General features: G+C 30.3%; 2 protein-coding genes across 2 annotated transcripts; both read right to left on the bottom strand.

The window, feature by feature from the left end:
- Positions 1 to 275: 275 nt before the first annotated feature.
- On the bottom strand, positions 276 to 6,129 carry LOC149890662 (trafficking protein particle complex subunit 3-like). Its single transcript, XM_090080987.1, has 5 exons — positions 5,954 to 6,129; positions 5,730 to 5,827; positions 5,450 to 5,549; positions 4,880 to 5,062; positions 276 to 603 (listed from the first exon to the last, which is right to left on the bottom strand). Exons 1-5 carry the CDS (start codon positions 5,990 to 5,992, stop codon positions 484 to 486), a joined length of 540 nt encoding a protein of 179 aa, XP_089937113.1. The 5' UTR covers positions 5,993 to 6,129; the 3' UTR covers positions 276 to 483.
- A 228-nt stretch (positions 6,130 to 6,357) lies between these two features.
- On the bottom strand, positions 6,358 to 7,436 carry LOC149890663 (transmembrane protein 230-like). The gene is made up of 3 exons (XM_090080988.1): positions 7,267 to 7,436; positions 6,981 to 7,103; positions 6,358 to 6,667 (listed from the first exon to the last, which is right to left on the bottom strand). The coding sequence occupies exons 1-3, from the start codon at positions 7,342 to 7,344 to the stop codon at positions 6,530 to 6,532; spliced, it is 339 nt and encodes a 112-aa protein (XP_089937114.1). The 5' UTR covers positions 7,345 to 7,436; the 3' UTR covers positions 6,358 to 6,529.
- Between the last annotated feature and the right edge of the window lie 7,994 nt (positions 7,437 to 15,430).

The raw sequence follows: 15,430 nt of genomic DNA on the forward strand, positions 1-15,430 counted from the left end.
TCATTAAATTATTTGCATTGAACATTGAAAAAAAAAAAAAAAAAAAAAAAAAAAAAAAAACGCTGATGATGGTCAAAATGAAGCATAAAACAAATCAGAAATAAACTTGAGTAAAAAAAACTTCAGTAAAAACAAAACCATATAAAAAATACACCAAGCCACAATAACTTAACTTCAAACAAAGTTGAAAAGAAAAAACATTTTTGCAACCATTATAATAACAATTGTAATAGTAATTATAATAGTAATTACAATTCTATTATTATTTTATATTTATACATATAAATTTCTAAAACCTGATCATGAGGTCTTTAGTAAACAATTTTATCATTTTATCAAAGTAACTTCATAGAGCAACGTATAGAATAGAAGATACAAAATTTAGAAAAGTTTTTCCATCTATTGTCATAGAAAGCATTTAATCATCATCAATTTATTAAGACTAAAATTTATTCTGCTTTTATTTGAATGAAAAATATCATGTTAATCTTCGCCAACAGGGACGGCATCTTCGAGTTTCCTAATGAACTTTACTCTCATTTCAGTAATACTGTCCCCCCGAAGCACATCTTGTACAAAAGCAGCTTCAACCTCCATTTGAACCTGAAAAAAAAAGAAGTCAAAACAAAAAATCAATCAAAAAATCAATCAAAAAGACTTCTTTTTCAAATGGGAAACAGCCCCCCCCCACCTTTCCTAAAAAAAAAAATCTCACCATGTGTCTCAGAATTTGTTGATTTTGGTAACTCTGAAAGAAAAAATTATGCTCTGGCACATTAGCCATTTTGATTGAGGCATTTTAAAGCAAAGATTAATTCTGTAATAGTTGATACTTTAGGCTGAAACTTGGTGCCATATTGAATTTAAGGTTGAGGAAATACTCTTTCAATTCACATTTCACTGTATTAAGAATATCAGTAAATTAGAGCAAATCCTAATACAGTCAAGCTCAAAATTTTAGGAAATTTATTACTGGCCCAGTAATAATTCAGGAAACAGTCATAAGGCCTTGGTGGCACAGCACCAACATCTAGCTTGCTATTTAAAACCAGGCTTCCAGAAGAAGTTTTGTTTACTCCAAGTTCTGAAGTTTAAAATTTAAAAGGTGTGTGAAAAAATATTAACATTTGTTTAAAATCAAATTCAAAGCTATCACTTAAAGTTTCATCTTAAATGCAAAAGTCAATGCACCTCACATATCATGGCCTTAAATGTATTGTTAAATGAGAAAAATCAGCTAAAGAAGATCATTTTGCATTACATCAGAGGACAATTAGCAAGATGCTTGTGTACAAATTTTAAAAACTACTGCACAGTATAAAAATCACAAGGATTTTATTAATTCATGTAGAGGTGAGTAGAAATGCGTTACATTTACTCTGATGTATTAACTCAAGTAGCTTTTTGGGAAAATTGCACTTGTGAGAATTTAAATGTGAAATACTTCTACTTTTACTTGAAGGAAAGAAAAATGCAACTTTTACTCTGTTACTATGGATTTCGGTCACTAACCATTACTTTTATTTTAAGTATATAAAAACATTTGCAGCAAAATGATTGCATAACTAATGTTGATGTAGCCAATCAAGTGAAGTCAGTCAGTCACATGACCACTCACAACAAACTCTGTGTAGGTTGAGTTGGAGATTCTGAACCTGGTTGATGAATGGCAGACAGTATCTAAAAGAATGGAGACAGAAGAAGCTGGTGAAGAGAAGTCAGAGTACCCTTGGCCTCACATACTAAAATGTTCGTCTTGGAATTTTCTAAAAAGAATAGTCACATCATGTGCTATCAGTTGTGTCTTCCAAAGCTTGTAGACATTTCAGCCTACAAGAACTCAATACCAATTTTGAGAAAAGATGCAGTAAGTTTGCCATTACTTTTACTTTATTGTGTAATAATGTCAGCTATGACAGTATAAGTAGCTATAATTTTTTGTGTATGTGACTGTTAAATGGTATGCCGTGTATTACTAAAAATGTGTTATACATGCATACATACATATGTGAACACACATTAGCAATATGTTAATTTAGATAAAAAAATTAGTTAACTACAAATTGAGATGTTTGGTGGCAAGATATAGATACACATACAGTCCCCTCATTTTAAAGTTACCAACCTCCATTAAGTCTGTGTTTGTAATGTAACAATATGGATTCATATAGGTCTATTGGGAAACTAACAAAAACACATAAATGTCATAGCTTTATACTACTCTTACAGGCCCTTTTACATTGTAAAGACAATGTGGTATTCTAAAATCTCTGAGTTAGAGATGGACTATAGCTGCCATTCTGGATGATCACACCAGCCTTGATTACCAATTTCCAAAACATCAAAAATGTGCATGCCATCTGCTGAATCTTGTATCAACAGTTGATGCTACTTGTGCAGAAGTGGATCATGAAACCTATAGAAGACTTCAATCTACTTTTCTAAATGTACTGCTCAGTGGAATAAAGCAAGCAAGTCAAGCATGGGGTTTGAAACTGTTGAATGTGAACACAAATTGCAGTTCCTCCAACTTAATCAAACCCATTGGAACTCTGTGTTCCTAGCTGTTGAAAGAGTGATGTGCATTTACAAAAAACAGGGTGAACCTGCATATAAGCATGATGCTGCATATCAAGATGCAAGTTGGCAAAGTTTATGTTAATAAGATATAAAAACTAATATCAAAATATTTATCAACTTTTACATTGGATGTATATGTTAGAAAAATATTCACTGTACACAAATACTACAACTCAGTTTTCATTTAAAGGTTGAATCCAGCTAAAATAGGATTTTTGGTTGAGTATGTTGCTGTGTGAAACCTGTTGCCATGGCCCTCAACATTCTTTAAGGGGAACCATCTCTAAACATGGGGTTCCTCCTACCAACAATACAGCAGTTGCAAGAAAAGCTAAAAATGCTGGTATCATCTTACAAAGTGTGTGTACCTCTCATTGATGCAGGTTGGGGTTCTGAAACAATTTGCTTAGATAAGAAAGATCCTGAGCTCAATGCTGCAGCTATACTCCTACCTAAATTTAAAATAAACTGGAAAACAGATAAGAAAATCATAAATCTTGTAAATATAAAATCATCTTTATGTTTGCATATATGTATATGCTCACAAAAGAAAAGATACATGTATTATAAGTAATGCATAAGTGTACAGAAACCATTTTTGTCAAAAATTATTTTTACAGGCCTTGATACATCAAGGATCACTTGGGCACCAACACTGATGATGACAACACTACAAAGAACAGCCATTCTGATGAAGAAGACTTTTTCAGATCCATTAAAACTGGAAAATCCCAAACAAGAGAATTGGAAGGGTTTTTTTCATGCCCACCTATTGGAGACATGGATCTGTTATACTCTGTTCCTCAAATCAATTGGTTATCACTCAAATTCAACACAAGTCTTCCAGCATCTGCTGCTTGTGAGAGATTCTTAAGTCATGCAGGACTCCCTTTTAATGCCAAGAGATCACAACTTCACTGTAAAAACCTCAAAACCTATCTTTCTTAAAGCTTAACAGTCACATTATTGAGTAATGTTTGTAAACTGTTCCACCGATTAAGTTCAGGAATCATTTGCTTGATTTATTGGATTGCATTTCAGTTTTTATTTAAACAGTGCTGTTTATAAGATGTCATAATATTTGGTACCAGAAGATTTCCATTATTTTAACCCAGAATTTAAGATGCCATCAGCTTAAACAAACAAGTGAGATTTTTTTTATATAAAGTTGTTAAATATTCACTGATTGTAAATATATTAGGTAGTTGTATATTCACTGGTTATAAACATATTAGTAGTTGGAAGAAATTTGTAATTTAGAAAATAATGTTGAAGCACAATTTATGCAGCCACACAGACCATTTGAGCTACTAACTTGAACTGATGACTGTTGGTCTAAATTTAACAATACTTTAAGCTACATTAAAGCACCTATTACAGCATGCAGATACCTTAAAACATACATTAATACTTGAACTCTTTTAATATATGCTGAATGCAGAGTTATATTTCTTTATAAAACAAGATTTAACAAAGAAGTTTTTCAATTTTTATGCAGTTTCACATTGTAAGGATTTCGAGGAAAATGATTTTGAAGTATAGCACAATTCTTAGGAGTTATAATACAAGTTTTCTTAGAATTTCTTTATAAAACAAGATTTAACAAAGAAGTTTTTCAATTTTTATGCAGTTTCACATTGTAAGGATTTCGAGGAAAATGATTTTGAAGTATAGCACAATTCTTAGGAGTTATAATACAAGTTTTCTTAGAATTTCTTTATAAAACAAGATTTAACAAAGAAGTTTTTCAATTTTTATGTAGTTTCACATTGTAAGGATTTTGAGGAAAATGATTTTGAAGCACAATTCTTAGGAGTTATAATACAAGTTTTCTTAGAACAATGATAAGCTAATGCAAATAAATGATACTAAAAATAAGTTGTATTTTTTAAATTAATAAATCATTACAAGTCAATCAATATCTCTAAAACAGCTTATTTTTGGTTTTTAAATTTTCTAAGGCTATCTAACTAAGAGAGTTAATCAACATTTTCTGAGATACATGGTGATTTCAAAGGATCAAAATCCTTCATTTGGAGCTATTTTGAATAATGTAAAAGATTACAAATAGGATGAATAAAAATAATCCTACAAGTTCTTTTACAAAATTAAAAACGCAGAACAATAAAAGACAAGCAGAACAATAAAAGATCACATAGAAAAATAAAAGAACAATAAAAAGTGAAAATAAATTAAGAGAATAATGCCAGAACAGAATCTGAAAGATAATAGAAGATAATTCAAATGGAATATATAAAGAAAAACTTACAACTTTAGAAAAAGCTATTAATTAACTGACCATTTCAAGAGCGCCTTTTATAACACCAGCTAAAATACTAGAATACCAAAGATTAGAATGTCCTTCTGGAAGTTCAACAAATTCAGCTAATGGATTAGAATCAAATATAAGGGAAAATTCATCACCCATAGCATTCCAACTTGTTACTTGAGGTGTTATTCCAAGAAATGTCTTAAAGCCATTCTAAAAACACACAGACACATATATAAATGATAAGAGTTATTCAAATATATATATATATATATATATATATATATATATATATATATATATATATATATATATATATATATATATATATATATATATATATATATATATACATATATATATATATATATATACACACACACACACACACACACACACACACACACACACACACACACACATAATAAAACCATGCTACCATTAATTCCATGTGGCTTATTCTACTTTAAAAAAAAAAAATGTCTGTTTCTATTATAACTTGTTTTTAGAAACAATAGGTTAAGAATGCACAGAGCATCACTCTTGTCAAAATTTTATTTCAAAATGCCACAATACAAATGAACTAGCCTTATTTTACACCTTTGCAATAACGTCAGCTGTCTCCTTTAAATCATGACATCTACCAACATTAGAACGTGCTAAGAAATCTTCAATTAACCGCACACCGATGTTGTAACCCCTACATAAATGAATTCCAAACAACATAAAAATTAATGTATTTCAATGAAAGCTCCAATATGTTTTAGGCAATACAAATTGCATTTTTATATAAAAACTTTAATGATCATATAACAAATGAACCAATAAAGAGAACTAATAGTCACTCTAAGTTAAACCTAATACATAGAAATAAAATTACATTCTTTCTAGCTGTTTATTTACTTCTTCATCACTCTCATAATCTTTAAGTAACTGTGAAACCAAAGCACCATAGGTAAGAGTAAACAACTCTCCGCTCTGAAAATTATTGAATATGAATGAAAGAATTATTTAAATAACTTTGTTATTTTTAATTCTAAAGGTTCATTTTATTTATTAGTTAAAAATAAGTAAATTTAAGTTTAGAAAATATCTGAGACTTACTACTTTTTTGTTATCTCGAACGCTACCTTGCTTAGACATTTTATAATTGTTTCTAAAAGTGAGGTTAAACAATCAAAATTGAAAGTACTATAAGAAATATTTAAATACTAACTGTAATTTTAATTTAATATCTTTAATCACAAAACCACCTTAAAATGTTAAAAAACTTCCTGTCAATAAATATAAGAAGGATAAGAAAATAGCAAAACAAGGATGAAGTAAAAATAGATGAGAAAAAAACTAATGCAAAAATAAGTTAATCTTTCTTTTAGAAATATATACACTCAAGATTACAAGCAAAAAAAAAAATAAATAATAATAATAATAAAACAAAAAAAAACTAGAAGTAAAATAACTTCTATTCAAATTTAAGAAATTAAAAAAAAAAAAAAAATCTAGTTAAAACATTTCACAGCAATTGTTTAAAAGCTACAAATAATAAAAAAAAATTGTTTAAAAGCTAGTCATGAGAAGATTGCAATAAAACACATTTTTTTACATAGTTGCAGTTTTTTTGCATAGTTGCTGTATCATAAAGCATAAAAAAAAAGCCTACTGCTCAAAGTCAGCTAATTGTTAATTAAAATCAGGAATGTCATTATATGAGTAACCATTATAACCTCTCCATGCATAAAATGCTATTCGTACATGATAGAAACCCGGAATAAATAGTAAAATACCCAATATCAACACTGGCCATGTTCTGTCAGAATACTAAAAAAATATATTTATATTTATAAACTTTAGAAATAATTTAACTTTAGAACCCGAAAGCATTTACTAAACACTTATTTAAAAAAAAAAAGTCTGAAATAGTAAGAATAAATACTTTTAAAAGTTGCAATCAAATTTAAAACTTTAGGGTTTAGCAACACATACTACAAAATCATAATAACAATTAATTAAATTTAATCCAGTAAAAATAATTAATTAGTAAACTGAATTTTAATTTGCATTCAGTACAAATATAAAATTAATCATGATTAGTTAAAAATCAAGTTTGTTAGTTTTTTAAATAGTTTCTCACCTTAACATCAATGTTCCCAGTAACTAACATGCAACCAACAATTAGCAATATTGATCCAAGTGTAAATAAAAATACAGCTAATGCAATAGCTTTGGTTGGGAAACTTGTTGGTAAGCTTTGGAACTAGTTTAAAACAGATTTTTAATATACTTATTCTAAAATTTTGTCAGTATAAAATTCTGTATGTCAGTATAAAACATAGAACTGATTGAAATATTTTTTAACAAGTAACTTTTTGTCCTCTTAAACAGAACTCATGCAACTTTTAAAATAGCAGCATACTCACCTGAGTATCATCGAAATCGTCCTCTGTATTATTGAGTTTGTGGTATCTCACATTTGAAGTACTTCTTCTTACGCTCATATTCTTCTTTGATTTTTAGCTTTAAATTTAGATTAGAAAAACCAAACATGGATTAAATTTTTATATTTTTATTTAGTTATACTACATAAATAACTCTTATCAAAACCTATATGCTACCTAATTTATACACTTATACATATTGTAAAAAAATATCAAATAAAACTACAAGCGTTTTGTTTTCACTTCTGCAATCTTACGGACGTCGGTGTAGTGTAAATTTGATGAAAAGTATCTTCAAACAAATTTGCTACCAAAAGCGGGTCTTATATCAAACCGTTCGTTCACAGTACATAGGAACATGGTCTAAAACCTAGCAACATCCCATGGAAATTTTTTTTTTATCACCAGAAAACATTTCCTCTTTCAAAAAATGTGAATAACAACTTTTTTTAGTGGGGTCTAAGGAGAAATCATATATTTTAGGAGAGTGCCCAGGAAATTTGTTGTTCATAAGGTAATTGCATCAAAAAATCTCTTTTCGTATAAGATTTATAACCATCTAAAGCTTAAAACTACCTCCAATTACCCCCATAAATAACTTTAAATGGTCTTAATTTTTAAACGAAAATTTTTTTTTTTTTGATGTAATTTGAAATCTGTCGATGAATTTTGGTTTAATATAAAAAAAGTAAAAAATTGAAAATGGTTTTTAGGAACCATACTCTAGGGGAGGGCTGTTAGGGGTCGAGTAGGGTTTGCTACAATTATTTTATTACATTAAAAAATAAAATTTCTGGTCTTTATGGTTAGATTATGATTGATATTTTACATTTCAAAATCATACTAAACGTTTGCTCATAGGAGGTTTAATATTTTACTTTTTACAAGCTACATTCCTGCAAATAGAAAGCTACTTTAAAAGTGCCTGTAGTTGTAAGCAACAATCGCATTTTTTAGCGCCTCTGTATAGTTTGGAGTGTGCTCTTCAACTTTTCTCATTCGCCAAAACTGATTGAAATCCTGATGAATAGGTTAGAGAGCTTATTCGGTCTAGTAACCTATGCCTGTAATGTAAGAATGTAAGAAGTAGAAAAGAAATACAAGTTTATTTAATAAATATTCGTTGTAATTTATGCAAATTTTAAGATTCAACTGTTGAAATAGAGTATTCAATTACTAAGAATATAAATTATTTTTTATCAAATTTAAAAATACTGAAGACTCTACCTTTCATGTCGATGAGTTTAATAATATGTTGCTCAACTATGTGTACCTTAAAAGAAATTGTAGCGCTTAGATTTCTATAGCTCGTAGAGAACTCCTCAAAATCTTTAACATATGCTGAGCTTAATGATTTTCCAAAACAACCATGGACTATTTTTTTATAAACATAGGCAGCTTTGAACTATTTTTTATAGACTAAAAAAATAGTTCAAAGCTGTCTTTAATTTTAAGCAATTTATTGCAAGCATTGCCTTCCAAAAAATTCTGCCCTTGGTAGGACACTCTGCTGATGTCAAGATAATGACATATATTGGTTAACAAACTGTAACCCACACTCCTTGTTTTTAAATAAACTCAATAAATCTTCTTTATAATTTTGTCTACAACACCTAGCAGTATATGTAGACCAGGAATATTTAAGTTCTAGTATTTTTTTTTGTTTGTCACCTGCTAATAATGGGCGATTAATAACATTTGTGTACTTTTTTGCTTTTTTTAAATTTGCACCATCAGCTATCTGTTGGTCGTACAATCTACACAAAGTTTCTAAAGTATAATGATCAGCTTTTTGAAAGTCAGGAGATGACGTTATGCAAAACAGACAAGGGTGCTTTGATGTTGCAGTTTGTTTTCCAACCATTTGAAGAAAAACCTTTAAATCTTCAGATACTGTGTAATCTAAGAAAGTAATGTTCAATTTATACAAAATTAACTGCAAATTATGGTATTTTTTGTTCAATGAAGGCAAATCCGTCACTTTTACTCAGTTTTTAGACTTTTTATTACTTTTAAAATCTGGATTTAGGATTATTGAAAGTGTAACTTTAACCCTTTCATGAACCAATTATTTTTCCATAACTAACATAACCCATAAAAATCATCTACAAAATGACAGCGGAACTATGAAATGTTAAAGTAGACTTTTTCTACAGCCTTTTTCAACTTTCCTTTATAAAATAATATTGTTTTCAACCGATTAGAATGCACCATTTGAATTGGGGAAGCTTAGTTTAATTTGTTGTTATAAAACAATCCAGCGCATGAAAGGGTTAAGGAATCCCTGCCTCATCGAAGTATCTTTTTCTACCAACTATACATCCATAAAAAATCAAAATGAATGATACAAATTGCAATCTATTTATCAAAAAATATATTTTTTGGTAATAGCTTACTTACCTCTTTGCTTTCATTTAATTCCACACTTTTCCGTCCTGCCTCACTTCTCAGAAATTGTGCAACTTCAATCATGTTGCAATTACTTAGAAATCATAATGAAATTATTAAAAAATTAGCTTTATTGTAGTTTATTCAATTTATCTAAAGAAAAGAAAGGTGTCTTAACCTCATTCTTTCCGAAAGAGACAGTGAGTTGCTTTGGACCAAAAGTTTTCAAAGCCAAGGTGTTCTCTGAGTCATTTGTGCTTAAAACTTTGATAGAACTGAACAGAATTTTTCTTTGCGTTGTTGATAATGTTGATTTTCAATGGCAGTCAAATCCTTTTGTCTTTCTATTTTTGTACAGGGATGCGGAATTCCTTGCCCCACTTGGGCATAGCAATCTTGACAAATTGGTCTTTCTGCAGGTTTATTTGAAACATCTTCAGCGCCTTAGAAGTTATTATACAACTATTAACAATTAGCAACTGCAAGCTTTTACTAATTGTTAACAACTAAAGGTTGCTTTGCATCGTTTGTACTTCAATAAAATTTAAAAAGAAAGCCATGAAAACTACATGTCCACCTATAAGTTTCAATGTTAAACAAACATTTTAAAATACTTTAAAAGAAAAATTGATAAACCTATCACAAACATTTCTGAAAATCTAAATACAGGGGCATGGGCATGATTTTGTGGTGTTCGAAGCGATCCCCCGAAGCCCCCGTAGGGTATGGTTCCTAAAAATCCTTTTCAATTTTTTGCTTGTTTTATATTAAACTAGATCAAATTTCATCGACAGATTTCAAATTACATCAAAAAAAATTTCCGTTTAAAAATTAATACCATTTAAAGTTATTTCATGGTTATAAATCTTAAACGAAAAGAGATTTTTTTGATGCAATTTGAAATCTGTCGATAAATTTTGATCTAGTTTATGATAGAACAAAATAAGAATTATTATGATTAAAGGAGACGTAGTTTTAGGAAGGGGTCCGTTAGGGGTCGGGGTGGGGTTGGTTTAGCTCCAATTACCCTAATTTTTTGTAAGTCATTCTAATTCGAAATCACTATCAATTTACTAGAAATTTGAGTATGCTACATGCCTATTAGTTACCTATTTTGAACAACAAAATTCCTGGGCATTCCTCTAAAAAATGTGATTTCTCCTTAAGGCCCCCACTAAAAAAAGTTGTTGTACACATTTTTTGAAAGAGGAAATGTTTTCTGATGATAATCAAAAAAAATTTTCTGGGGATGTGTTGCATGGTCTTATAGAATGTACCGAGCAAAGCGTTTTCTGATAAACATGCGTACTGGATAATAAAAACATGAACTGAATTTAAACATCAATCGAATGCTATTCATATGATAAGGTTGGTGAGCCACCTTAGGATTAGGGTGAGTGTTACTTAAAACGTTTATTCATTCTTAGCAAATGCAACTCTTATTTTGTCCTCCCATAGCAAATGAAGAAAGTCCAACTGGACTTTGTTGACTTGTTTCCTGCTTTTAACTCAAAAGTTAAAGGAACTTTTAAAAGTAAATTACCAAAATTCAATTTATGGCATGTCAGATTTTCACTTCACTAAACCGCTGTCAGTGTAATTTATGGGATGTCAATTGTTTTTAACAACCTCAGTACATCTATGACGCATAGACTCGATAAGTTTTTTAATTTAAATCTATTTTTATTTGTGCAGATCATAAGTTAGAAAGTTCCTGATACATTTCTTCAGCATTTCTAAACCATAAAAACGTATTTTACCATTAAGTTATTTCCATAAATTCTCTATTGATGAATTGTTTTAGATTTCTTCATTTCCCAGGAAATATTGGACGTCCTTAGATGTCCGGCGGATGAACAAAACTGGTCCAATCGTCCAAATTTAGACAATTAAGCCAGTTTTTTTCATCCACTGGACGTCTAAGGACGTCCAGTGTTTACTGGGTTTCTCATTGGTACGTATGTTAAGTGTTAAAGAAGGATGGCAACAATGGCTAGGTGTTGTACCGTGTACCCGTTATTCTCTAAGGATTAACAAAGGCACGCAACCGCATCAAAATGCTAATCCGCTTTAAATAATAACAACGTGAGTAATAGTCTAGTCATAAGTTAGTAGTTGACAAACAAGCCAAGAGTAAAAGCGAAGGTAACTTTGTTTACGTGTTGAGTATTTTTTAGTAAAAAGTCTTGCGCTTTTTCCTTTTTGTAGCATGAAGATGTATTTAATTGTGTGCTATTATATTTAATTTATATTTATTATATTTATTTATTGTGTGCTATTATATTTAAGAAACTTTGGGACATGTTTACTATTTTTATTGTGTCAACTATACCTTGACACAATCGTGTTAATATATTATAAATACAAATAGTACATATTTGGACGTTAGTGCAGTTAGTGTAATAGTTGTATAGTTGTGAAAACATGAAAAATAACAATTAAGCTTCAGTGGTAAAAAGTTTATTTGGTTGGTGTATAATAAACACTTTAGAATTGACAATTCGAGTAACGCTTTTACTGCTATGCTATCCATCACTGTGCCCGTAATTGTAACTTTCTCAGGTAAATGAAAAGCAATTTCTCCATTTGCAAACAAAACACTGCAAAACAGGCGACTCGTAAAACATCATCATAAGTTCTGATCAAACGGTTCGCCAAACTTTCATTTAGAATGTAAAAATAATACTTTTCTTTATGGGCGCTCACTTCACTCTGTCCATTTACAAACAACTTAACAAATTTATATAATCATTTCATAAACGCAAATCCACCTTCCAGCATTGCGCGAGCGTTTTTGCTACTCGTGCTCCATAAAAACAAACACTCTAAGTGGATCTTCATTTTTGTTCAAATTTAGACAACACATAATTGTTGTCCTCCTTGTCATTTTTTTCCCTTTTTTTTTTCACGTTGCTCAACATCGTCGTTCCTTTTCCAACATTTTAAAATACCTTCCTCGGTTAATAAAATCGTAACAAGTTCCTCGGTTGATAAAATGTCGGCGTTAATTAAAAATCGCAACAAGTTATTTTTCCTTCTAAACGGTATGTATTAATCACTGAACAATCGAAATTTTTGAATGGTGTTTAAATATCGGTTGTATTAAAATTTTAATGAATAAATGGGTTTTTTGTTTTGGCTCAGACTCCTCAAAAACAAGAGAATGGATATCGATATTATTCGTTTTCGAATATCCGAATTCAGATTATTTGGTTTACACTAGCTCGAGAATAGGAACACTTGAAAATAGTAATGTTTCAGATCACTGGTCAACAGGAATCAGTTTTAACAAATAAACTTGTCTGACTAAGAGCTTTTTATTTCTAAGTAAAAATGCTGTTAAAAAATAAGATTTCTGATAAGCATTTATTTCCACTTTAAAAATGAGTTAAAGAAAAAAGCGAGCATGTGAAAAAATTAAAGTATGACACAAAAATATTGTTTCAAACCCCATGCTTGGCTTGCTTGCTTTATTCCACTGAGCAGTACATTTAGAAAAGTAGATTGAAGTCTTCTAAAAGTTTCATGATCCACTTCTGCACAAGTAGCATCAACTGTTGATACAAGATTCAGCAGATGGCATGCACATTTTTGATGTTTTGGAAATTGGTAATCAAGGCTGGTGTCATCATCCAGAATGGCAGCTATAGTCCATCTCTAACTCAGAGATTTTAGAATACCACATTGTCTTCACAATGTAAAAGGGCCTGTAAGAGTAGTATAAAGCTGTGACATTTATGTGTTTTTGTTAGTTTCCCAATAGACCTATATGAATCCATATTGTTACATTACAAACACAGACTTAATGGAGGTTGGTAACTTTAAAATATGAGGGGACTGTATGTGTAGCTATATCTTGCCACCAAACATCCCAATTCGTAGTTAACTATTTGTTTTTATCTAAGTTAACATATTGATGTGCTCACATATGTATGTTTATGTATCCTGTACCAATTTACAAACTTGGTTAAGTAAAGGTAATGCTGTATGTTTTTCGATGTTAGGCTGCAGCTAATCAACTGATTTAATTTCCGTAATATTCATTTAATCAACTACATCAATTAAATTGAATATGCTGTTGCGTTAATTAAGTATTCAATATCAAATCTAATTATCCGATGCTAATAGGCTAATTCATATTATTAAATTGATTAAAAAATGGAATTGTATTCAAAATATCCGTGCATTAATCTTTATACCAAACAGTACTCAAAAAATCCTTTTGGATGAGTTGAGGCAACAACTCGATTGTTTAACGTTTAGTATATATCTCGAAGCATACATTTTAGGGATTAAAATGTAAACGGTTCTTTCCAACCTTTCTTTGAAAAAAGATCACCGAAAAATGATTCTTTACCGCGCTTTTCTACGTATAGTTCTCTAATACTCTAATGAATTACCTAGCCTTCTTCTTTCGCGCCTTTTTTTACGCATTTATAACAAATGAAACTAATTCTATATATTTGAAAACATACGCATATTATCAATAGCATCTGTTTTATTATCATAATTTTAATATATATTTCAGCATTAATGGTCACGCGCATATCATGCGTCCTACCTGTTAATTTACGCAATTAGCATTAGTTAATTTCAAGTGATTAGCGTTACATTTATTTTCCACCTGCGACTTTATTCTGCTTGGTGCTCTGGACAACTTCAAGTTTTGTCTTCGAATGAACTACCAACTTCTAACCCTTTTATATATCTCTCATGACTCATCTAATCCTACCACTAAACTCACAGAAGGTACTCTGCTTACGTAACAAAACACATCATGCAACCTAACCGACCACGTTCTCCAAGGCACACTCTGGGTTACCTAGGACCACTCAATACCCCACCTTCAATGGTTAATACAGTAGTGGTCAGGCCAGGTCATTTAAAGCCTCCGGGGACGCGGCGGGCAAGGGCCAAAGCATAAACATAAGCACAAGAAAAAGGTACAGGGCAAAAGTTCAACGCCAAGCCATTGTCGCCATCTTTCTTTTATACTTAACATACAAACCAACGGGAATTTATTTACTTTATTTTATTTAAGTTTATTTAAGGAATTTAAGTTAGAAGATTGCGCAGGCCATTGTATTACAGTGATTTTGTTTGTTTTGATCCATTTTTTTAATGAACTTTGATCTGTGTTTAAGATAATTTCTCTGTTGGAACGTCCACTATATTGGCGTACTTTCATCTACAAAGGTAATATTTGATTCATCAAATTGAATTACATATATATTTGTCCATTATACCTTCTATGCGATGGTGGTCCTAATCCAAAAAATCCTGAAAGGCACCCCGATCCTAAGCTCACGTCACTGGTAATTTAGTAGTTATTCAACACTTATTGTTGTTAGCCGTTGAGTACTTATTCACTGGTGTATCTGTCAAATTTTGACAACCAAAGATTGAGAATTGACTTGTCACTAGTGGATGTGATATTGACTTGTCACTAGTGGATGTGATATTGAGCATTGATAATCACCATTGATTTAGTACCAGTTCACTAGTGATTTAGCTGTAAATTATCAATTGTAATTGATTACTTTCATTGATTGGTTATCTGTAAATCTTACTCAATCATTTCTAATTACATTTTCATCATCTTGTTCTTCTTCTTCATCTTCTTTAAAATATTTAAAATTACCCATACCCTTAGATGGTGGTATGTATTTTAGTTATACTTTCAACTAAATCCTTTTTTGTCTTTTTGTATAATAGTAAATAACACGAGGCGCTTTCAACAGAACAATATTTTTAATAT

Source organism: Hydra viridissima, unplaced genomic scaffold (genome assembly GCF_058129835.1).
Source record: "Hydra viridissima isolate aposymbiotic clone 2 unplaced genomic scaffold, HvirCarnegie_v1 scaffold_3, whole genome shotgun sequence".
NCBI classification, from domain to species: Eukaryota; Metazoa; Cnidaria; class Hydrozoa; order Anthoathecata; family Hydridae; genus Hydra; species Hydra viridissima.